At 32.7% G+C, this 26,885-nt stretch overlaps 1 protein-coding gene across 1 annotated transcript in view; it reads left to right on the forward strand.

Annotated features, from left to right (window-relative positions):
- LOC114332988 (protogenin A-like) overlaps nt 1-26,885 on the forward strand; it is a 470,567-nt gene that overhangs the window by 363,376 nt on the left and 80,306 nt on the right. Inside the window, exons 2-3 of the mRNA XM_050651312.1 lie at nt 1,674-1,810; nt 23,746-23,941. Coding sequence (XP_050507269.1) covers nt 1,674-1,810; nt 23,746-23,941 — 333 coding nt within the window. The remainder of the gene's footprint in view (nt 1-1,673; nt 1,811-23,745; nt 23,942-26,885) is intronic.

Genomic DNA, 26,885 nt, shown 5'->3' on the forward strand with positions numbered 1-26,885 from the left:
AAATATTTTTAGGTTTCTTAGGTAATTATAAACAATAAAGGTCTCTTCTCATATTTCTGAAAAGTTGATAGTTTTTGAGTTATAAGCGATTTAAAATCTGAAAATGCGAAAATATGCTTTTGCGATGCTTGAAAACTCTTAAGTTTTAATAAAATGACAGATCTTTTTTATTTAAATGACCCAAATATGCTAAAACATATTTTCGCGGGCAAAGAGGTGATGTTTTGAATTTGTTAAAAAAATATTAAACAATTTCTGCCCAAAAATTTCGCCCGGCACCCTTCTGATTTGTTTATAGGGGATATTTTTTAACAAGAGTCCACAAAGAAACCGAATCAGAACAGTCAGACACAGGCAGTATAAATCCGGACCCCGGAAGTGTCATAGGTTTTCCAAACGGACCCTCAGGGAAACTAATTGGTGACCCCTGCTATAGATTATGCTAGTCCATCCGTCCTTTTGGCTGTCCAGTTTTAGATTGAAAAAACTGTGGTACATAGAGAAAGACTGATGCAGGGCTCCGATTAAGAACTTAAAGCTATTACGGCAAAAATTTTCGAAACAGAAATACTCACTTCCGGTTTGATAAAATTAATAAAAATGGTATAAGTTGCAAACGACGATATATACACTTATTTTGACAACGGATAACTTTCGCTTCCTCCAAAAATGTCTTACACGTCCTCACAAAAATCACTTCCGCTTCCTCACCACAAAAGTCTCGGAAAAGTAACTCGATGAAGCAGATGCTTATCATGAAAATCTAAATTGATTTTCGTGTACAGGGTTATTCACTATATTTTGACCCCCCCCCCCCCCCCGTAAACTGATTTGTTTCCAGAATTAGATAAAAATGTAAAATACAAAAGTTATTCGATTTTTAAATTATGATTTTTTGACATATAGATCATACTAGTGACGTCATCCATCTGAGCGTGATGACGTAATCGACTATTTTTTAAATGAGAATAGGGGTCGTGTGCTAGCTCATTTGAAAGGTTATTCAATTCTCTATTCAGTAATATAAACATTAAGATAATTATTTATACAGGGTGTCAATTCAAAATATTTTCTACTGCTGTTACAAAACAGAACTGAAAGTTTATTGCACAAGTAAACATTGCTTTTTGCTTAAATTCAATGTCAAACTGCCAAGAGGCAGATGGGCGGCAGTTGACCATTGAATTTAAGTGAAAAGTAATGTTTATTTGTTCAATAAACATTTATTTCTGTTTTATGACAGCATTAGAATGTATTTTGAATTAAATAAATTACATACATTCCTCTTTTTGTGTTAATTAATTTAATTAAAAAATTTTTTTGACACCCTGTATAAATAATCATCTTAATGTTTATATTACTGAATAGGGAATTGATTAACCTGTCAAATGAGCTAGCACACGACCCCTATTCTTATTTAAAAAAGTAGTCGATTACGTCATCACGCCCAGATGGATGACGTCACTAGTATGATATATATGTCAAAAAATCATAATTAAGAAATCGAATAACTTTTGTATTTTACATTTTTTTCTAATTCTGTAAATAAAGCAGTTTACAGGGGGGTCAAAATGTATTGAATAACTCTGTACATATTTTTATATTTTTGTTATCGAATATTGGAAAAGATATATAAAAAAGAATTTTATATTAATTTTACATTTTTGTTGCAGCGTTTGGCGGGAAAGCCGTTAAAACTCCCAACATAAACCTGTCCTTAAAAGTGATCGACCCGCAGGATGTGATTGTTCAGAAAGAGCAAAGTGCACGTTTCAAGTGTGAGGCAGAATCTCGGAAAGGCCAAGTACAGGTAAGAACTTTATACTACATATTAACGAAGTAGTTTGTTATAGAGTTGCACGTATTAGGCCGCTATTATATTAGGCAACTGGTGACGCCACCAAGTTGCTCCACCAGTGACTCATGACGTCACGGGGCATTTAAGTAAATGAGACCTATTAGACTACGGCAACTGGTTGCGCCACCAGAAATTGTTGTCGATCTGATGGCCGAACCAGTCCACCAGCCGGGTAACCGGGCCTGGTGGCGCCACCAAGCCGGGGCATTATGTTATATGGACCCTATTAGGCGAGGCGCCCATTGAGGTGGAATGGCCGTGGCCCGTGGCGTGGTATTGGCTATTAGAGATGGTTCGGCCAGCTATTTTGATATAGCAGTTGCTTTTTTATTTTTTATTATTCAACATTTTCAAGATGATATGAGAAAAGCAAAATCATATTTGTTTGTTTTGTTTGACAAAGCATTGTTGTTGGTATTTAATGTGAACATATAAATAATAATTGTTACTAAAATAATACATCTAAGTAAGAACATTTTTTGAAATGACAAAAAAATTTAACAAAATACATGGTGGTTGTAATATTTATATGGTCGTAGTATTTATTTAAATTTACTGTTGTTTTCACCCAATTTTGAAAAAATGTGAAAACTTTGAATTATCCACGTCCATCTGTCCGTCTGTCTGTCTGTCTGTCTCTCTGTAATCACAACTCCTCCGTCAATATACCAGCTAGAATGACAAATGTGGTGTCGAATGAAAGCTTATAATACAAGGATAGTCCTAAAGGTGATAAATTTAATCTAGGCTGTTTGTCCGTCGGTCTGTCCGACCGCGAATATAACTTCTCCGTCATTATACCAGGTAGAATGACAAATGAGGTGTCAAATGAAAGCTTATGATCCAAGGATAGTACTAAACGTGATAAATTTGATCTAGGCTGTTTGTTCGTCGGTCTGTCCGACCGCGAATATAACTTCTCTGTCATTATACCAGGTAGAATGACAAATGAGGTGTCAAATGAAAGCTTATAATCCAAGGATGGTACTAAAAGTAGGATATTTGACCTAGGCTGGCTGGTTATCGGTCCGTCCGACCGCGAATATAACTCCTCCGTAATTATACCAGGTAGAATGACAAATTAGTTGTCAAATGAAAGCTTCTAATCCAAGGATAGTACTAAAGGTGATAAATTTGATCTAGGCTGTTTGTCCGTCGGTCTGTCCGACCGCGAATATAACTTCTCCGTCATTATACCAGGTAGAATGACAAATGAGGTGTCAAATGAAAGCTTATAATCCAAGGACAGTACTAAAGGTGATAAATTTGATCTAGGCTGTTTGTCCGTCGGTCTGTCCGACCGCGAATATGACTTCTCTGTCATTATACCAGGTAGAATGACAAATGAGGTGTCAAATGAAAGCTTATAATCCAAGGATGGTACTAAAGGTGAGATATTTGACCTAGGCTGCTGTACGTCGGTCCGTCCGACCGCGAATATAACTCTACCGTCATTATATCAGGTAGAATGACAAATAATGTGTCAAATGAAAGATTATAATCCAAGGATGATACTTAAGGTGATACATTTGATCTAGGCTGTCTGTCCGTCGGTCTGTCCTTCCGCGAATATAACTTCTCCGTCATTATACCAGGTAGAATGACAAATAAGGTGTCAAATGAAAGCTTATAATCCAAGGATGGTACTAAAGGTGAGATATTTGACCTAGGCTACTGTACGTCGGTCCGTCCGACCGAGAATATAACTCCTCCGTCATTATACCAGGTAGAATGACAAATGAGGTGTCAAATGAAAGCTTATAATCCAAGGATGGTACTAAAGGTGAAAAATCTGACCTAGAATTTACGGTTTTAGAAATGAAACCGGAAGTGCTTTTTTAAAGTAGCCGGAGTAGTATAAGCGATATATTATTCGACGTGCTTTAGCAAGATGGGAACAAATGTATACTTTTGGTTTTTATATCATTTCCGGTTAAAAAGTTTTAACCGGAAGTGCCATATTATGGACACAAAAATAGTACATGTGATATATTTGAAATTTGACCTCGGAGTTGCGGTTGTAGAGTTGCAATAGGAAGTACCGTTGGAGAGTCACTGAAATAGTATAAGATATATTATTCGACGTGCGTTAGTAAGATGAGAAAAAATATTTGGTTGTAATATTTATATATTTATTATTTATATAGTTACTATGGGTACTAAAGGTGAGAAATTTGACCTAGGACTTCCGGCTTTAGAATACACCGGAAGTACTGTTTTAAAGTCGCCGGAGTAGTATAAGCGATGTATTATTCGACGTGCCTTAGCAAGACGAGAACAAATGTATACTTTTGGTTTTTAAATCATTTCCGGTTAAAAAGTTCTAACCGGAAGTGCTATATTATAGACACAGAAATAGTACATGTGATATATTTGAAATTTGACCTCAGAGTTGCGGCTTTAGAGCTGCAATAGGAAAATACCGTTGGAAAGTCACCGAAATGGTGGCAAATGGAAATAGTATAAGATATATTACTCGACGTGTCTTAGCAAGATGAGAACAAATGTATAAATTTGGTTTTTATATCATTTCCGGTTAAGAAGTTCTAACCGGAAGTTAGGCCACATAATAAGACGGGAAAAGTACTCCCCGCTAAGGCTCATAATCCAAGGAAATATCTCGGGAAAAAGAAATGTGGGACGTAGGAGGATTTATACAAATACAATAGATCAGAGCTGCAGCCAACAAAGTTAAGATTGCTGTGATGGTAGCCAACCTCCGATAGGAGACGGTACTTCAAGAAGAAGAAGAACCGGATGCTTTTTGGGTTCATATCATTTCCCGTTAAAAAGTTCTTAACCGAAGTACCATATCAGATTCGCAGAAATGGTACATGTGACATTAATTGAAGTGTATTGAAAAGTCCAGTTTAAATCTTTGGTTCCGGTTTTGAAATTATTTCCGTTTAAACAATTATGACCGAAAGTTTAGTAAAAATGACTAAAAATTAGCGAAATGTTTTATCCATCAACGCAAAGTTACACGAAGAGTTCAAATATCGACTTCCGGTTCTACTTTCGATCCCCATGGGTGAAAACCTAGGACTTAGATAGTTCAATTATTTGTAATTAATTAATACATAATTTGTGAAATTAGAATAATAATTCTTATGATTTATGCGTTTTATTCACTTTGTAAAGATTTTTTTTGTCAGCATTGTAATATTATAATACAGCGCGGTAGACTAAGTACCATATAGTAGCACCGATTAACTTTTATTTCTTTAGTTTGCCAACCTCAATGCTAAAAATCCAAAGAAGAGAAAACATCATTATTGGGTGCATCCTATCTGGCAAAAAAAATAAAAATTTGCAATTTTTAACGTTTATAAAAAGGATTTGAACTTGAAGGGGTGGTATTTTGGAAGTGCCGCGCCGTAGCGCCAGTCCCCTTGCCACTAATCGACAGCAGGTTTAATTTTCGAGTGGTACTCGAATGGTAACCACGTTGAGTTTGTGTTGCAATATACGAGGACGTATTTAAAAATTTTAAAATCATACAAGACGATCAACAATTTAACGTAAATATATTAAATATTTATTTATATAGAAACTTTTTAATTCCTGGATTTTTCGGTAAAACTCTTTTCGGCTATTTGCCATTTTTAATAAGCACTTTAATTAATAATTATTATATATTGCTAGCTTTGTTATTTGACTATTGACACATTATGGCAGAGAGTCAAATCAAGAATTGAATCTAGCATCTCAAAAATCCAACAAGTTAAAATGTAAGTACCAGTTATAGGAATATCCCTGTTTATTGAATATAAATTAGAGGTCCCGAAACGTTTCCATTTACTTTTTAAGGGGGTAGGCGCAATATCTTGGTCCAATGCTATTTAAATTCATTTTTTTTTCATTTTTTCGAATCCTGAAAAAACCAATAAATATTTTTGAAAAATTTAAACGCAGAATGAAAGACTACATTATTACCGAGTTCCGAAAGTGTCTTAAAATATACAAAAAGTTTAGTTTAAATTAAATACTTGAAATTAAAAATCACAATAAATTTTCTCTTTTGTTCACGCCTGTATATTATAATTATAAACATTATAAAAGTTTTCAGGGACTTTCGGCCCTCGGTAATAATGTAATCTTTCGTTATGAGTTTAAATTTTTCAAAATACTTATTAGTTTTCTCAGAATTCGAAAAAAAAAATGCATTTAAAAGCATTGGACCAAGATTTTGCGCCTACCCCGTAATAAATTTATCCGTTTGTTGAAATATCTTTTAATAAAATAATACCGCTGTTTATAATACTTTTTAACTAAACGAATAAATTTTTACCTACAATATCCTAAAAATTTAAATTATATCGGGTATTATGCTTTATTGCAAATGCCTCAAAGGCCTGTATAGCTGTTTTATATTATTAGGGTTTCTCAGTTAATAAATACTTTATAACAACTGTTATGAATACAAACTCGCCGACAAATTTACTGGTGGTAAAATTATTTTACTTTTCTACAAATTTCTATACAGTGCCCACCTACTTATACTTCGTCTAATCTACTTACCGTTGCACGTGATCCGCGTCATAGCCTGTGACGTCACATGATACCAACACGAAATATTTTGGCGGTAGGTGTGTTCTTTTTTAGAGTCATTTTTCCGAGTACACGGGAATTACAGCCACTAGATATATTTTATTATATACGCGTAGAAATAATATTTGAAGATTTCTATTAATGTTAACTTAAAGAAATACACAATAATATGTTTCATTTCATTTGTATACCTAAATGGACTATAAAGCGTTTTTATGAAGCACATTTCTTCGGAACACACTATAACTGTAATCGAACGAATGTGACATTTTAGCATAAATTGGTAACATTTATTTGACAGTTGCGGTGATAATACTTCATATTTGTTTTTATTCTTTATTATAAGTATATTTGTTTTATTATATTTACTGTTTATATTATTTACTTTAACTTAAGATTATAACTTAATTCTTGTTTTCTATTTCTAAAGTTTTTATTTATTTACATTGAATATGAATTTGTTTTGTTGTATAATCCACTTCCGCAAAAATTATGTGATATACTTGATTTAAAATGACTTTAAGAATAATTGCGCGATCCCTCTTCAGGTGACAGCCATAACTTTGATTTTTTTAAATGGGAGAGTACATTATGTGACACCTCATTTAGAAGCCTTTAAAACACTGATTACCATAATGTATAATACTTTAATCCTTTTTGAGAGCGTAGGCAGAAAATTTCGGTTGAATTCTTTTTAAATGCAATCATATTTTCGAATCCTGAAAAACTAACAAGTACTTTTGAAAAGTTTAAACACAGAATGAAATATTACATTATTACCGAGGGACAAAAGTCCCTTAGAATAAACAAAAAGTTTCTTTAGAGTGATATATTTAAAATTAAATATCACACTCAATTTTCTCTTTTTTTTCGCCCCTGTAACTTTTTATTAAAATAAACATTATAGAATTCCTCAGAGACTTTTGGATCCTCGATAATACTGTAGTCTTGTATTCTGCGTTTAAATTTTTCAAAAACACTTATTAGTTTTCTCAGGATTCGAAAAAAATAAATGCATTTAAAAATAATTCAAGCGAAATTTTGCGCCTACGCTCTCAAAAAGGATTAAAGTATTATATATTTTTGTAATCAGTATTTCAAAGGCTTTTAAATGAGGTGTCACATTATGTACTTTCCTATTTAAAAAAAAATCAAAGATGTGGCTGTCACCTGAAGAGGAAACAAACTTTGGAAAACTGTATGTTCTACACTACTCACGTACTTTTCAATACTCTTTTACTTGATGTTATTAGTTAGGAATGTGCAGGGCATTGCTATATATTTCATTTGGAGCAATTTCCGAAGTGGAAGTTTAATTTTACCTCCAAATTCAAATCTTTCCAATTCAATTTCTAATAATATTGTGGCTTATTCTCAGTTAAAACAAGTAATTGGACTTCGTAAGTCCTTGGTTTTCACCCAAACTAATCGAAAGTAGAACTGAAAGTCGATATTTGAACGCTTCGTGTAACTTTGCGTCGATCGATATACGATTTTACTAATTTTGAGTCATTTTGACTAAACTTTGCGTCATCATTATTTAAACAGAAATGACTTCAAAACAGGAACTAAAGATTAAAAGTCAACTTTTCAATACGCTTCGATTGTTGTGTTACATATACTATTTCTGCGACTATAGCGGCAATTCTGGTTAGAACTTTTTAAGCGGAAATGATATAAAAACCAAAACCAAAATTTTTTTCTCATTTTGCTAAGGCACGTCGAATGATATATCGCTTATACTATTTCGGTGACTTTAGAACAGTTCATACGGTTGCAACTCTAAAACCGGAAGTCCGATGTCAAATGTCTCATCTTTAATACCATCCTTGGGTTATAAGCCTTCATTCGGCACTTCATTTGTCATTCTATCTGTATTAATAATGGAGGAGTTGTATTCGCGGGCGGAAAGACAGATGAGCAGACAGTGATGGAACCGAAAGTAGGTATATATTTATTCTCTTCTTGCAAAGTAACGTCGAATAATATATCACGTGTACTATTCCGGTGACTTTAAAACAGTACTTCTGGTCGCATTTCTAAAACCGGAAGTCCTAGGTAAAATTTCGCACATTTATTACCATCCTTGGATTATAAGCTTTCATTCGACACCTCAATTGTTATTCTATCTGGTATAGTGATGTATGAGTTATATTCGCAGTCGGACGGAAAGACAGCCTAGGTCAAATTTCTCACCTTTAGTACCATCCTTGTATGATAAACTTTCATGTGACATCTCATTTGTCATTCTACCTGGTATAATGGCGGAGGAGTTATATTTGCGGTCGGACGGACCGACGGACAGACCGCCTCGGTCAAATATCTCACCTTTAGTACCATCCTTGGATTATAAGCTTTCATTTGATACCTCATTTGTAATTCTACCTGGTATAATGACGGAGGAGTTATATTCGCGGTCGGACGGACCGACGGCAGACAGGATACGTCAAATATCTCACCTTTAGTACCATCCTTGGATTATAAGCTTTCATTTGACACCTCATTTGTCATTCTAGCTGGTATATTGACGGAGTAGTTGTGATTACAGACGGACAGACAGACAGACGGACGTGGGTAATTCAAAGTTTCACATTTTTTCAAAATTGGGTGAAAACAAAAGTAAATTTAAATAAACAGTACGACCATATAAATGTTACAACCACCATGTATTTTGTTATATTGTTTTTGTCAGTTCAAAAAATATCCGTACTTAGATGTATTATTTTAACAATAATTATAATTATTTATATTATTTATATGTTCTCATTAAATACCAACAAAACTGCTTTTTGAAACAAAACAAACAAATATTATTTTGCTTTTCTTATATCAACATGGATACGTTGAATAATGCTGAAAAAGCAACTGCTGTATCAAAATAGCGAGTCGGCCACCTCTACTCAATACCACGCCACGGGCCACGGCCATTCCACCCAGGGTTGCCAATTTAGTAGATTTTCTACTAGATCTAGTAGAATTTCTTGTGATTTAGTGGAAAAATTTTAAATCTAGTAGATTTTAGAATCTGGTAGAAAATTTAGTAGATTTTAGTAGGTTTTGGTTGAAATTAAAGGAATCTTTTATTTTGACAAATGACAATGACATTAAATATTTATTTTTGTAAAAAAATATAATAACAACATCTAAAATGTGCTAAAATTCTATTTGTTACCTGTAATATAGATAAAAAGTAAAATAAGATTATGGAAAAGAGTAAAACGTTGAATTTAATAAGTATTTTGTCATTTAAAGAACAACATAACCCATAATACTAATCCTACAATATGGAAGTACATTTAGAAATACATACTCTATTTTAGGAGTTGTTAAATACTTTTGCATATTATGGGTATATAAAATGGAGAATTTATGGAAAATGTATTGTTAGGGAATATCCAGTTCTCAACTACCTAATGACTATGGCACCATTGCAGAATCTTCAGACAGCAGTTGAAGTGCTCTTTAATCAATCATAAATTGCTTTAATTATTATTGAAAGAAGGTTTCGTATTTTAAAGATATTTTTCATATTAATATGTGAAATGAGATGCAATGCAAGATACCTTTTGTTTAAATAATATCGGCTTTACAGACATTGCAGTTGCTTACAGAAAACATTGAAATACTGGCAACTGAGCCTGCGGTTATTTAATCGAACAAGCTGTGGCAGTACATTTATACATTTTTAACCAGGAGAATATCTAGTGCAACTTTTTGTGCAGTGTGTGTGTTTGTTTTAAAATGATGCATGCCATTTTAGGTAAATACAGTGTAAAACCTCCGTTAACCAAAACATCGTTTAACTGAAATGGCTCAGTTTCAATAATTTCATCAATAAAAAGTAAATTAAACAAAAAACAACAAAATTAAGGAAAATCAACATGTTAAGAATGTTTTTTAAAGAAATCTTCTATTTTCTTTTGTATTTCCCTTTGACAATGTTTTGTGGCTATATCTCTCCAATACTATGTAATTTGATAAAAGAAGAGTACAAAAAACAATGTCATTTTTAACTGAAATTCTTGTTATCCAAAACAGCCTACCTCCAATTATTTCGGTTAACGGAGGTTTTACTGTAAATGGCTAATGTTGATAATATGTTATTTTTCTTGAACTGCAGTTTGTTAATAAATTTATAAATACATACATGATATTGTTGTTTGATTTGAAATGATATTAAGTATCATTTAAAGTATGTTATATCACATTCCATTAAAAGAACTTCCACAACTAGCAAAAATGTATGAATAAACAAATTCTTTTAAAGGACAAAAAAAATAATAGTAAAGAATTGCCTTTGGGGTGTTCTTTTTAAAGCAGGGCATGCAAATGAAAGTGTAATACTTTTGGTTCAAAACTTTATAGATTCTAATACATAAAGTATTATAATTTAAAAAATAAATACTTAAACCTTTGTTTTATTGTATTAACCTGTTTATATTGTTAATACCATTTATGTTATATATCTGTTGAATTGAACTCCTACTCCTTTTGAATCCAAAATTTTAACAAATCACTAAACTTTTCCACAATGTCTCGTCTCAAGCATGATATTTGTGCATTCAAATTAATTTACATTGCATCTTAAATACCTTAGATTGCATATCAACCAAAGGATAACATGGAACAAACACCTTCAAATGAAATGCAGGCAGTTGGATCTCAAGTTCAGACAAATGTACTAGCTCCTTGGTAGGACATCCAAATTGTCATTAAATAACAAATTACTACTATACAAAGCCATGTTGAAATCAATTAGGATGTATGGTATCCATCTCTGGTGGGATTGCGCTAAATTAACACACATCACAACCATACAGCGATTTCAATCAAAAGTCCTTAGATCAATTACTGACGCATACTGGTATGTCAGTAATCTCGCAATGATTTGAATATTCCCTTTGTAAGAGATAAAATACAGCAACCAACTATGAAAGTCGAACAAGAAATCAAGACAACGAACTGATCAAACATTTCTGCTAATGGACCAATAATCAGAAGACTCAAGCGAACGTGGCTACAAGATTTAATACAACAGTGAAATAAACCTATAAGACGAAGCATCATTGGATTTTCCTCCTTCCTTGCTTAAAACTTTTAAGAAATTGATTTTAAATAAAAGTTAATAAGGAGAAAAAAAATATATACAAATGTTATTTTAATTCCGATATACCTACCTTTAAAGAAAGACATTACAAAAGACATCAAACAAACCATTGTAGGTTTAGAAAGGAAATCGAAAATATTTAAGTTAAAATGAACTTTGTACAAAATATATATCTACTATTTAATATTTGTTTGCCTAGAACTTATCTTTTACATGTTTATATATGTAGAACTTTCCTTTCAGTTAAATACAACTTATTTTTACCTACTTCTTCTTAGAGATGATATTTTTGTGATATGTGCAATCAAATTGCCAATGCTTGCAGCATTTTGTCAGTTGGGAGTTGAGGTTTATTGTGAGTTAGAAATGAACTTTAATGCACTATTTTTACTGGGAATAAGCTATAATTTTACATTAAACTAAGTTTACAATTCGAAACGATAAACTAACTTAATTTTGAAGTAAAATTTTGGATAGTAAACTGTGTTAAGCACAAGAAAGTGACTTTAAAAAAATTAAATGTACAAAATGTATTAGCATTGTTTAAAAAAGGGTAGTTCTTAAACAATGGTATTAGCATTATATAACTAGACAAGTGTGTAGATAAACAATGGTATTATTAATTAAATCAATCTTGTTTTCACCACTTTCTCCTGGAGAGGATATATTTTTCTATATACTAAGTATTTAACATGTTTTTAAATTATTTTTTAGAAGTTTCAGTTATGTTGTTTATGTAAATATAAAAAAAATATTATATTTTAAATAAAAATGGTTTTTGTTGTTTTTAACATATTAACAAAATAGCCTGTCACCTGTCATTTCTTCTTCTTTTTTCGGCTGTCATCTGTCATTTCTTCTTCTTTTTTGGGTTGCCATCTGTCATTTTTTTCTTCTTTTTTGGCTGTCAATTGTCATTTTATGAGCAATGATTTAGTAGAATTTTGGTAGATTTTATCCTCAATCTAGTAGAATTTAGTAGCTTTTATATATAAATCTAGTAGAAAACGACCTTCGGTCGTTGGCAACCCTGATTCCACCTCAGTGGGCGCCTTGCCTTAGACTGAGCAACTGGTGTCGGCCACCACTAGTTCATTTTTATTGTAATCGAGTGCTTCGTATTTCTTTTCTATTAACTTCTATATTTTCTATTAACAAGCGTATATTTTTCTAAAACCTTTTTTGTTGATTTATAAATATGCTATATTAAAAAGTTCTTCTCGCAGATTTAGCCGTTAATTGTTTATTCATTGTTTAAACAATAAAAGCTCTTTTTATATTTTAGAAATATCGGTGAATTCATCACTTTACCTTGATCAAAAATGTTTCTATTTTAAGTTAAGTTTGCCACCAAAATTATTTATATTAATTAAATGACATTCGAGGATACCTTCTTTTTATTGACGAAGTAAGTCTAGAAACGTTTGTGTACTTTTTATCATATCACCTTCGATTTTTTATCGAAGTCGGTAACTTTTTTCCTCTTCTACACTGGCGTTTTCTTTACTTATTTCAGATGCCCCTGAGGATGCTCTTGTGAGCGAAAGTATACTTGGGCAAGATTTAATTAAATTCAGTGCTCGATATCTGCCTTTTGACTTTAAAATTCATTTATTCGAGCATTCAACCATTTCCTAATTTAATGTTTCTATTTTGTTTTTGATTATGCTGAATAAGAATGTGACGTTAATTGGAAAATTTAAAAAAAATTGAGCTTTTATATATAGGTACAGTATCTCTGCGTAACTTGGAACCATATGGGAAACTTTTTTCTTATCAATTTTACGAAAAAAAATATTCTTTATAAAATGCTCTGCATAGTCTGTGTTATACGAAGTACAGTCGGAAAAATGAAAGAATACCCATGAACGAACATATAAAACACGCTGTATTTTCCTGTCACCGTGTCACAAAGAAAATTGTCCAGTGCAAGTACAGAAAATACAGCGTGTTTTATATGTTCGTCCATGGGTATTCTTTCATTTTTCCTACTGTATGTCAAAAAAATTGTATGTAAAGTACCTTTAGATTTCACAACATCGAAAATTGTTATTATGAAAAGTTGTTAAGAATTAAAAAAACTATGTTTTGGGACGCATTAATTTTATTACATCATTCTAATTGAAAAAAAAATGCATTTTTTTTTAAATTACGGATACCCAACATCATTTTATTACAAATATCTATAAGTATTTTATTATTAATTTAACGAAAAAAGTTATTTTTTACAAAAAGCTTTATATGGTCTAAAATCTAAGATGCAATCATAATCTATAAACTTTTATCAATTCTATACGAGGTATGTTAAAAAATATGAATTTCGTCCAAGAGTAAAGTACCTTTACAGTTCACAATATTTCAGTTAGAAGAATGTAATTGCATATTCAAACATAGCTTTTAATTCCGAACATCTTTTATAAAACATTTTTCGATATTGTTTAATATAAGGATACTTTACTCTTGAGCGAAATTCATCTTTTTTGACATACCTCGTATAAAATTCACAAAATTTGAATATGATGGTTGCATCTTATATTTTATACTATTAGAGCATTTTATGAAGAATAACTTTTTTTCGTAAAATTGATAACAAACAAGTTTCCAATTGCATTTGATTATTTTTCCAATTCCAATTCATTTTATTATTTTTGCTGGTGGCTATTCTCGGCCACCAGTTGCCCGTGCTCACAATTTGGTGGGCCCACTAGTTGCGCCACTAGTTGCGCCACCAGTTACCTAGACTAATAGAGCCCTTAGGGTTCTCCAGGGGAACACGTTCAATCACGATATCGGTAATTACGTTGCAAGATACAGCAAACTTCAAATTATTATGAAGTATCATCCGTCAAATTTTAAAAGGGCCCTGTACAATTAGGGACCGTACATAATAATATGGGAAATTAAAAAAAATCAGAATTTACAGAAGAAACATACCTTGATGATGAAATCGAAATCGAAAATCCGTCATATGAGGCCTTTTTACGTGTGATAAGAAATCTAAAACAAAAGAAAGCAGCAGGCCTAGATGAAATCCCAAACGAGCTAATAAAACTAATAAATATATAATAAGGATTTGGGAAGAAGAAAGAATGCCCGAAGAATGAAAAACTAGATGTATATTTCCGATTCTAAAGAAAGGGGACACTACAAAATGCAACAGCTATAGAGAAGTAACACTGTTAAACAGCTGCTAAAAAATATTGACATAAAAATTGGACAAAAACTCTCAAATTACATCAACTAAAATAGGAAACTACCAGCATGGATTTAGAGAGGGAATGTCAACAATAGACGCAGTACACATAATCACACAGTCAATTGAGAAATATGACTAACATGATATCGATTTCACATCCTTTTCATAGATTTCAAGCAAGCCTTTGACAGCTTAACAAGACCCGACCTAACAAAAGACATGAAAAACTTAGATATACCAATGAAACTTATAAAGCTTACGAAAATGAAAATGGAAGGATCGACTGCAGCAATAATAACAGATAACGGAATCACCAAAAATATAGAAATAGCCAGTGGAGTACGACAAGGCGACTCTCTATCAACGTCACTATTTAATGTTGCCATAGAAGGAACGATAAGAGTTACAGAAATAAAAGGTACAATTATAACATCGACGTCGCAATTTGTGGCGTATGGTGACGATAGCACTAATTAGCAGAAACCTAAACAGTTTAAATAGTCCGGTCGGGTTAGACGAATAACAGGCCTAACCTTGCATTAGGAGCTGCCCCATATTTTATTTTTCTAATCTTTAGAGAGGTCAATATTAGTATAAATTTAAAATCTCGACTGAATTCCACCGTTGCGTTAGCCGCCATCTTGATTTTAAACGAGAACTGTTTTTGCTTAATATCTCCGCCATTTTCAATTTTTTGACAAAAAGTGTAGAAACTGAAATTGTTGAAAATCCGATTTTATATAATTTCATTAATTATAATTTTTTTCGCGCGGTCGATATTTTCCGAGTTATGAGGGGAAAATAGTGAGAGTTGGAGCATAATTATTGAATTATTGAATTATCTCGTTTATTATTAGATTTACAACAAATATGTACCTATACAAAAATGAAGAGAATTAAATTCTACACAATTTTGATCTCTTTCATTTTTTTGCTAAAATTAATATTTAAGGTAGTACGTATACGGTAATGGCGCGAGCGTAAGACCGGATTGATTTTATAGCAATTGTTTTTGTTCATTATCTACGCCATTTTCAACTAAAATTGTTCAAAATAAAATTTCCTACAATTTCTTTTTAACAATTTTTTCATGCGGTTGATATTTTCCGAGTTACATGGGAAAATAGTAAAAAGTGGTGGGGGAAGCATAATTATTGAATTGAACTTTGTTTCCGAGCTGCCCCAAATTTTATAATTCTATCCTTTAGCAGAGATCAATAGTAGTGTAAACAAAAATAAAGAGAATTATATTTTATACAATTTTTGAAACTTCCAATGAAACATCAACCAAACTAAGTAAATAAAAGACATAAAAAGGCATATGCATTAAGTTCACTTCATTTGATTAACTAGCGGGTTTGATTGGTTGAATTGGTCTGTCGATATTTTAAGTTTTATATCAGCTAATATATCGTGATGTTTCAACAATTTTTTTTTAATTTTGGACCCTGTTGGGGGGAATTTTCCCATTTCCCCCCCTTATAGACCCGCCACTGGTTCTCTCGAAAAATTGTAGTAAATCTTAATTGCAACAATTTGAGTTCTTACACTTTTTGTCGAAAAGTTGAAAATGGTGGGGATATTCTTACGCTCGCACCTTTACCACATACGTACTACCTTAAATATTGATTTTATCAAAAAAAATGTACGGCATCAAAATTGTACAAAATTTAATTCTCTTCATTTTTGTATAGGTATATATTTGTTTTAAAACTAATAATAAACGAGATAATTCAATAATTCAATAATTATGCTACATCTGTCACTATTTTCCCCCCACAACTCGGAAAATATCGACCGCACGAAAAAAATTATAATAAATGAAACTATAGAAAATCGCATTTTCAACAATTTTAGTTTCTACACTTTTTGTCAAAAAATTGAAAATCGCGGAGATATTGAGTAAAAACGGTTCTCGTTTAAAATCAAGATGGCGGCTAACGCAACGGCGGAATTCAGTCGAGATTTTAAATTTATACTAATATTGACCCTCCCTAAAGATTAGAAAAATAAAATTTTGGGCAGCTCCTAATGCAAGGTCAAATGCTATCCCGACTGGGCTAATAAGCAAAACAGGAACGAATGGAGAAAAATTGTAGAAGATGCCAAGTCACAAAACCAATCGTAAAACCAAAATGTTAATGCGGATTGATTCACCGCGACAAACGAATCGGAAGAGCCCAAAGAGGGCGGCAATCACTCCGCTAGAAGTGTGGATGCCATGATGATGATAATGATGATGATCATTGGAAAAATTTTAAGAGAGTCCTGTACAATTAGGGACTGTACATAATAATATGAGAAATTAAAAATAATTTCAGAATTTTAGGACTTTGTTGTATAGTCCGTTCTTTAACGGTAAAATATTGCAAAACCTCTAAATTTTAAAGAACCGCTTGGAGTGACATGAAATTTGGCATACACCTAGCTAACAAGTCAAAGAAAAAAAGTGATATTGTGCCGATATGTGCTTTTGCCCTGGGGTTGGTTTTCACCCCCCTCTTGGGGGTGAAAAAATATTCGTCCAAAGAAAGTCAGGAAATCGATAAACTGGCTAATTTTAAGTAACTTTTGTTCTATAGAGTTCTTTCACTAAGTCAATACTTTTCGAGTTATTTGGCAGTGAGTATGTTCATTTTTTCAACAAAATAACCACGCTTTTAGACGGTTTTTCGCAAATAACTCAAATAGTAAGTATGTTGTCGAAAAAACATTCTTAGCAAAAATATAGCCTGTAAAAAATGGTGTATATATCACGTCTCTACACCTAGTACAAGCAGAGTTATAGCTAATGAAATATAGGTTCATATTCGTCAAATTCCAAATGGAATACTTTAACGTGAAATAACCAAAAATGAAGCACATTTCGGGGAAAACTCATTACAACTTATTTAAAGTGTTTAAGAAAAAGCTTCATTTTTGTTTTATAAAAAAAATTCTAGCATCAAAAAATTAAACAAGTTACGCTAAAAATAAAGTTAGTCCCTTTTGGTTTTGCTAAAAAAATCGAGAAAATCACCCCCTAATTAGTATCTTAAATGAACTTAATCGTTACGACTTCACAAATTTTATGACTCGTGTATATATTGTTTATATGATCTGTAAGTTTCATCGGTTCAAAGTTCTTATTATTGAAAAGGCTGTATTTAAAAGGGGTTGAACGAGTCACTGATCACGAATGTATGCAAATTTAGAAACACCAAATCTCAATCAATTTTTGTCTAACAGAAAAACAAAAAAATACATGATATTCAGAAAAGCAAATCTGACTTTTTTGTTTTTCGAGATTTTTGGTATCTCTAACAATTTTTAAGTTATTTTGAAAAAAAGCATCTTTTTCAAAATTTAAATTTTTAAAAATTTTATTTTGAAACCAAATTTTTTCAAAAATAAGCACTTTAAATCGATGAAACTTACAGATCATATAAACACAACATAAGTAAAATAATTTGTGGAGCGGTAACGATAAATTTCATTTAAGTTGCTAATTAGGGGGTGGTCTTCCCGATTTTTTTTTTGCAAAAACAAAAGGACCAACTTTTGAGCGTATCTTGCTTTTTAAAGCTAGAAAATTTTTGTAAAAATAGAAATAAAGCTTTTTTAAACACTTTAAAAAAGTTATAATGGGTTTTTCCCAAAAAGTGCTTAATTTTTTGGATATTTTACGTCGAAATATTCTATTTGAAATTTGGTGAATATGAATCTATTTTTCATTGGCTATAACTCTGGTTCTACGAGATCCAGAGACCTAACGCGTACACAATTTTTTATAGACTATATTTTTGATAAGAACTTTTTTTTCGACAAAATACTTACTTTTTGAGTTATTTGCGAAAAACCGTCTAAAAATGTGGTTATTTTGTTGAAAAATGAACATATTCACTCGCAAATAACTCGAAAAGTGTCGACTTGGCGAAAAAGCTCTATAGAACAAAAGTTACTTAAAATTAGTCAGTTTACCCATTTTCGGACTTATTTTGGAGATATATTTTTTCACCCCCAAGAGGGGGTGAAAGTCACCCCCAGGGCAAAAGCACACATCGGCACAATATCACTTTTTTTCTTTGACATGTAAGCTATGCGTATGCCAAAGTTCATGTCAATCCAGCGGTTCTTTAAAATGTAGAGCAAAAACCGTGAAAGAATAGTAGACCAGGACGGATCTGTTTTGAGGTGGATGTGAGAGGTGGCATTCGGATTTTTGCGGATAAAGTTATGTGACAACTTCAATAATTATAATTGACTTATGCTCCTTCCCAAATATGCCCGGAACATTAATAAAAAAATTTAAATATTTAAAAATTTCGAAAAATATCGTTTTTTTTTTTTACTTTTATTGCATATAACTTTAAAACGATTCATTTTGGAAGAAAGACGTAGGGAAAGAAAATAAAGATATAGTCGGTTCGCTAAACTCAGACACAACTGGCTAGTGATTTTAGTAAGTAATTTTGCCAATTTGGAAAAATTGGCAAAAAAATAATTACTAAATAGTTAATAATTACTAAGTAGTTAGTAATTTTGCCAATTTTTGCAAAATTGGCAAAAAATAAAAAATTACCTACTAGAATCACTAGCCAGTTGTGACTGAGTTTAGCGAACCGACTATAATTGAATTTTGTATAATATACGACTGGTTTAAAATGTCTTAAATTATTACCCTTTCTGCAAAATGGCAATAAATAGAAAATAAGGGGACAAAAAAAGACTGTTTTTATTCAATGTTTTTCACCCACTTTAGTTGCACTTAGAACCTTCATAATTGACTTAGAAAATTCTTACAGCATACTTAAACCGTCCACCAAATTTCATTAAAATCGACCTAATAGATTTTGCATAATAATTTTGCAATCTAAAATTTTTTAAAACTTTCTGAACAAAAAGTAGACCATTTAGAAGTTTGCTAATTTTCTTTACATATAAAGAGGTTCTCTACCTATCTAATACACTTTACATAATTAAAATCGGATTATTTAAGCGGCCTCAGCACTGTTTTAAATTTATAAACAATATTTTGGCTTATAAACAAATACAGTGAGAACGTTTGAGTTGGAATAAATTAATTTTCTCGAGAATGGGAGACTCTGGAGATAAATTCCGAAACATATTGATTTTTATTTTTAAATTATAATTTTTTGGCATAAATATCATACTAGTTAATCTAAATATTGGAACTAATTTAATTCAAAAAAATTTTTATAATTCAAACCCTGTATAAATAGTTATGTTAATGTTTATATTAGTTAATACAAAATTGAATAGCCTTTCGATTGAGCTATCACACGGCACCTATTCTCATTTAAGAAAATCATCGATTAAGTCATCACGCCCAGATGGATGACGTCACTAGTATGATATATATACCAAAAAATTAGAATTTAAAAATAAAAATCGACCTATTTCGGGATTTATCTCCAGAGACGCCTATTCTCGAGAAAATGAATTTATGCCAACTCAAACGTTCTGACTGTATTTGTTTATAAGCCAAAAAATTATTTATAACTTTAAAACAGTACTGAGGCTGCTTAAATTATCCGATTTTAATTCTATTAAGTGTATTAGAAAGGTAGAGAACTTCTTTATATTTAAAAAAAAAATAGCAAACTTCTAAATGGTCTACTTTTTCTTCAAAAACTTTTTAAAAAATTTGAACTTAAAAAAATTAGATTGCAAAATTATTCTGCAAAATCTATCAGGTCGATTTTAATGAAATTTGGTGAACGATTTAAGTATGTTGTAAAAATTTTTTAAGCGAATTACGAAAGTTCTTAGTACAACCAAAGTGGTTGAAAAACATAGAATAAAAACAGGCATATTTTGCCCCCTTATTTTGTATTTATTGCTATTTTGCAGAAAGGGTAATAATTTAAGACATTTTTAACCAGTCGTTTATCATACAAAATTCAATTATCTTTATTTTATTTCCTTACGACTTTGTTCCAAAATGAATCGTTTTAAAGTTATAAGCTAATTAAAACACTATCACATTATCATTGGGGTGCGGATGAAACAACGCTACTAAAAGTTTACAGATCACTAATCCGTTCCAAGCTTGACTATGGATGTTTCATCTATATGTCTGCATCTAAGTCAAACCTAAATTCACTAAATACAGTGCACACAACGGCTATCCGCTTATGTCTTGGAGCATTTCGTTCCAGTCCGGCAGAAAGTCTTTACTGTGAAGCTAATGAGCCTCCCCTGTGGCTTAGACGGGAATACCTGCTTTCCTCCTATGCTGCTGCTGCAATTTCTTCCAATCCCTCCAATCCAGTGTATCCTTTAATTACATCATTACATCAACATCATAACAATGCACCTTGTAACTTAATTATACACCCTTTTCCTCATCTTCTACAGCCGTTATTAAAAGATATAAATTTGTCTGAAACCAGAACTCTACCATTCTCCAATAATCCCTATTGGACCAACCTACTACCTCAGCATGATTTGTCCCTCACCAAATTTAACAAGGAAGATGTCAGTGTTAACACATTAAGAAATCTCTTCCTAGAACTCATAAACAAAAGTAAATATAACAGTTCTTTACACTGACGCGTCAAAATCTGAAAGTGGAGCTGGATATTCTCTAACTAGTCTTCAACAGCCTATCGAACTCTGTAAAATTTCTCCTTGGTGTAGTATTCACACTGGCGAACTGCTAGCTATCTTGTGTGCTTTCAAACATGCTCAAAAATATCCAAACACACACATAGCCATATGTACTGATTCACTTTCATCTATACACTCCATCAATACTATAACCACCAACCATCCTCTTGTCCAAGATATTCATGACATTTATCAGCTTCTTATAAATTAAAATACAAAAGTCACTTTATTATGGGTACCATCCCATGTTGGCATTAGTGGTAACGAAAAAGCCGATTGCCTTGCCAAAAAAGCTGCATCATCGATGGATACCATACTTAATGTACAAATCTGCAATGATCTAAAAGCCAGACTGAAGAAGCACACTCTATCCACCTGGCAAATTCACTGGAATAAAATTACTTCAGTGCTGCATGAAACGTAAGCCCTCAGTGAACCGATTTACCTGCCCTAGTTTATCTCGGAAAAACATGGCAATCGTACGAAGACTGCGTATAGGACATACCCATCTAACACATGGCTATTTGATGACATCATCTCCACTACCAAAATGTCAACACTGCAATACTTCTCTCCGGATCAGACATATACTTAGTGACTGTCCTTTTTATGCCAAAGAACGCCAACAGCTTGGTATTAGTCCTAACTTCAAAGATGTCCTCAACAGTACAGACCAAATCAACAAGGTTATCAAATTCCTCGAGAAGAATCAACTGTTAAACAAAATATAATTATTGTTAACTGATCTTTTTTTACTTATGTTAACTACTACTCGTTCTAATGACCATAGATGTCACATGCACGTTAATTTAAATAAAAAAAAAAAAAAAAGTTATAAGCAAAGAAAGTAGAAAAAAATCGATGTTTTTCGATATTTTTAAATACTTTAATTTTTTTATTAATGTTTCGGACATATTTGGGAAGGAGCATAAGTCAATTATTATTGTTGAAGTTGTTACCTAACTTGACCTGGAAAAATCCGAATGCCACCTCGAACATACAAAAATAGACCTTTTTTCACAGATCCGCCCATCTATAGGTGTGATTCAAATGAATTAGGAGAGGTAATTATGTTAAGGTACGTATCCATACGTTGGTGCTCCGTGTAGCTGCTCAAATGGATACGACATGCGCTCCCCTACATATAAACCGCAAACCGGTAAAAATTCGAAAGTATTCATCCCCACGTTGGGCGCCACTGTGTACCGTTAGGACTACCACAAATAATTGGAAAGTGAATGAATAATACTCTAACCATGGGAGCCTGGGCCATTTATTTCATATTGGTATACCGAGTGGAATGGAAGGAGTTTTCAAAGAGTGGAAATAGTATGAGGCGTATAGAAGCCTTTGAGATGTGGATTTCTCGAAGAATGCTGAAGATTTCTTGGATAAAGCACGTGACCAACAACGAGGTGCTGAGAAGAATGGGGACTGAGAGAGAGCTCCTAAATATTGTAAAAAACAGAAAAACGAGTTATCTAGGACATATTTATAGATGAGAAAGATACAACATTTTACGACTCATAATGGAAGGGACAGTGTAAGGAAGAAGATGTCCAGGAAGAAGAAAAGGCTCCTGGCTGAAGAACGTAAGAGACTGGACAGGCATGGACACACATTCGATACTAAGAACAGCTCAAGATAAAAAGCAATTTGCTCTAGTTATAGCCAACCTTAAGTAATGGAGAAGACACCTTAAGAAGAAGATGGGAGCCTACGGTTATCGCTTCGCCTTACTTAATCTCTCAGCTAGTCTTAATCGAAAATATGAACAATGGAAATTTAGATTGGGACAAATAAAGCATAAAATTAACTAATCATATGCATGTATTTATCATAAATCAAAGTAAAATACTTACCCCAAGAGATTATAGTTGAAATAAATGAAATTTTCGGGGAGACACTGCCTTAAATAGAAATAATATTTTATAAAACATTTTCCTACCATGTTGAATTGCATTGACTTAACATGACAGAATCAAGGGAAGGGAATTCATAGGTTGCCAACTGACAAATGAAGTATGGTACAGAGGCATAGAACTCTGGTTAAATTAGCTATCTTTTGAATACGGACAAGGTAAAGATACAATATTTAGCTTATGAAAAAGAAAGACAGAGATTTTTTTGAAAAAAAAAATAGTAAAAAACAGAATGTTAAGAAATTAACAAATTCAAACGAAATTGGAATAAAATAATTATTTAAATATAAGTTAATACAGATGTGACGTTCATAACGTTAGATAGCTAGTGGTGAACCTTTGACTTTTTTCCTTTCTTTATAATTCTTATTTCCCACGCAGGATATATCAAACTCACGTATCCTTTATAGTTATTTAAAGCACAAGAATGCCTTTTCCAACCCACCCTTTTCGTATTCCTGTAAAAGCCGCTTTTCAATCGTATATTTATATTTTTCAGTACACTTGGTTCCACAATGAAGAGAAAATTCTCGAGGATGACTCCAATCGAATCGTTCGCGATAATGGAGATCTGTATATTCCGAAAGTTAGTTCGAGCAAAAATTCGGACGTCGAATACGTGGGAGAATATCGCTGTTTGGTCAAAAACCGAGCAGGAGCTCTTTTATCCAATGTGGCCAAGTTGAAAATAGCCTGTAAGTATCCCGTTTTTTATAATTACATCAAAGCAAATATATAAAAAGGTACAAAATCGTATCTGATTCTTATACAGAGTCATCGACAAAAATCGTAATTAAGGGGACTTTTTCTACATTTTCAAGAAATTGATTTTTGTTTTTTTTTTACGCAAAAACATTCCTTAGTAGGATCATTTTATTCAGATTCAATTTATTAAGAAATTTGAAAACGAAAGCAAGTTATAGCTATATTTAGAACGGTACATGCCTGAGCTAAAACTTGTGTGTATACATCAACAAACGCGACGCCTGACCTGTGCAGCTTCAACTCGACGGTTGGGTTCTAAAACTTATAAAGCGAGCACTTATTTTAAATTATTGAACTTTATCGAAAATTGTTTTAAAAATCGGAGAAAAACATGTAAATCTGGAGATCTTTTAAAAGGCAATCGAAGTATTTAATTCGACAAATTGTTCCAAAAAATAAATTTTATGGCAAATACAGTAGAGATAGCTTCCTGGATAGAACCATATGAAGCCTTTAAAGTACAGGGTTACATAGGTCTTGCGGGTAAAAAAAGTGACTTTTAAAAAAATTATATCTCGAAAACTAAAAATTATTTTTATTTATAATTGGAACATGTAAAAGTATATTACTTAAGGTACTCTCAAAATAATTTTTAGCCAAAAATATTCATTTTTGTAGAGTTGACTGCAATTTTTCGACAACAGCCCTTTTTTGCGGTGGGCAGCATAACCAAGTCCAGTCTCATCTGGGCCCAGAGCACGCCAAATAGTATTCTATCTTGCTGACGTCACAAAATACAATTTCATAATGGGAGAATCGACGGTTGCAAGGTAACGTGACGTCACTAAAATAGAATTCTATTTGGCATGCTCCCACAACTGAAATCAAAAAATCAAAAAGTTTCTTGTAGTTTATACCTCTGGCTAGTGAATGAACGAAGGAATTTTGATTAGGTGAAGTTGTTTTTGTTTTAATAAAAAAACTACTTTAAAAATGGTCATTTTTGAAAAAATGAGAAAAATTGGGGTCGAAAATGTGTTTAAACTTATGTAAAATCTTCAAATTTCATTTTTTTTAATTCCTTCGTTCATTCACTAGCCAGAGATATAAACTACAAGAAACTTTTTGATTTTTTGATTTCAGATGAGACTGGACTTAGTTATGCTGCCCACCGCAAAAAAGGGCTGTTGTCGAAAAATTGCAGTGAAGTCTACAAAAATGAATATTTTTGGCTGAAATTTTTTTTGAGAGTACCTTAAGTACTATACTTTTACATGTTCCAATTATAAATAAAAATAATTTTTAGTTTTCGAGATATAATTTTTTTAAATTCACTTTTTTTACCGGCACGACCTATTAAGGCCCTTAATGAAGATACAAAATATCAACCTCTAAGTAATGTGTTACGCGTAGTGACTTTACTATTTGATTTTTAGGCACTGATATTTATTTTGAATTGACTTAATTTATTGCGGTTACGTGGAAGAGCGCTTCTTAGCTGGTGTTTCTAGGAACATCATCTAAGAGCGAACGTCGCCTTTTGCTTTATTATAATTATTACTGTTTGTCCAGTTTGTATTTTTTTTTGAAAAAAAGCAATAAAGTCATTATTATTATTATTATCCAGATTTAGCCATACGGCTCACACTCCCTCTAAGGGGAAAATTGACTCATCCCAGATACCTACGGTATCAAAAGGATTGAGCTCTGGTGGGACTCTTTCCGTGTTATCGAGCCCTAGGTGACTTGGTATGCAGGTGTATCTCCCAAAAATTTTCGTACACATCTGGCCGTTGCGAGTAGTACAGCTTTCTGCATGGTCTTGTAAAGATGTTCATTTAGACCCAGCCTTTTTATGCTTTCGAGGAGGTTCTTCGGAATGACTCCAGTAGTAGATATAACAATAGGTATCGTCTGGGTACTTTGCATTCTCCATTGCCTTCGTATTTGAATTTCTAGATCTCTGTACTTGGCGATCTTTTCAGTGAATTTACTACGTAGATTATTGTTGTTAGGTATCGCCACATCAATTAGTGTTGTTTGTCTTGTTAATTTATTAACTAGTACGAGATCTGGTCTATTATGTGCCACTGTTTGGTCTGTGAGCACAGTGCGGTCCCAGTATAGCTTGTAGTTGCCATCCTCAAGCATACTCTCAGGGACGTATTGATAATACGGGAGATGGTCCGTTTGGAGAAGTCCCAGCTTGATAGCTATCTCTTGATGAAGGATTTTTCCCACTGCGTCATGCCGTTCCTTGTATTCAGTTGCAGCAAATGCCTGGCAGCCCCCTGTAAGATGTTGGATGGTTTCTTGGGCTTGACATCCATATCGGCATCTGTCGTTTTGAACCTGAGGGTCTTTGATGATATATTTCAGGTAGTTTCTGGTTGGTATAACCTGATCCTGAATGGCCAGTAATGAACCCTCCGTTTCAGGGAACATCTTTCCTGATGTCAACCAGTAGTTCGACGCTATATTGTCGACATAATCTTGGCTGACCTCATTGGGATGTCGCCCGTGCAAAGGTTTACCCATCCAGGCGCGCACTTTTTCGTCCTTAGTAAGGTGGTTTATGCGTAGTTCTGCTTCCCTCAGTTTGATCGGTGTTGTGTCATCTACTGCGCAGATAGCGCGATGTAGAGTAGATGTCTCAGCCTGCATCTGAAAATAAGTTCTTAAATTAGCAATTTGTTTATCTAATTGCTCACCTATATCCATAAGTCCTCTTCCTCCTAAATACCGGGGTAATGTCGTTCGTTCTACTGCACTTTTAGGGTGGTGTTTTTGTGCCTTTGTGAGGTGTGTTCGTACTTTTCGCTGAAGATTTTCTATATCCGTTTTTGTCCACTTAACAATACCAAATGAATAGCTAAGCGCGGAACAAGCGTAGGTGTTTAGTGCCTTAAACAAATTTTTACTGTTAAGCTGTGA

Source organism: Diabrotica virgifera, chromosome 5 (genome assembly GCF_917563875.1).
Source record: "Diabrotica virgifera virgifera chromosome 5, PGI_DIABVI_V3a".
NCBI lineage: Eukaryota > Metazoa > Arthropoda > Insecta > Coleoptera > Chrysomelidae > Diabrotica > Diabrotica virgifera.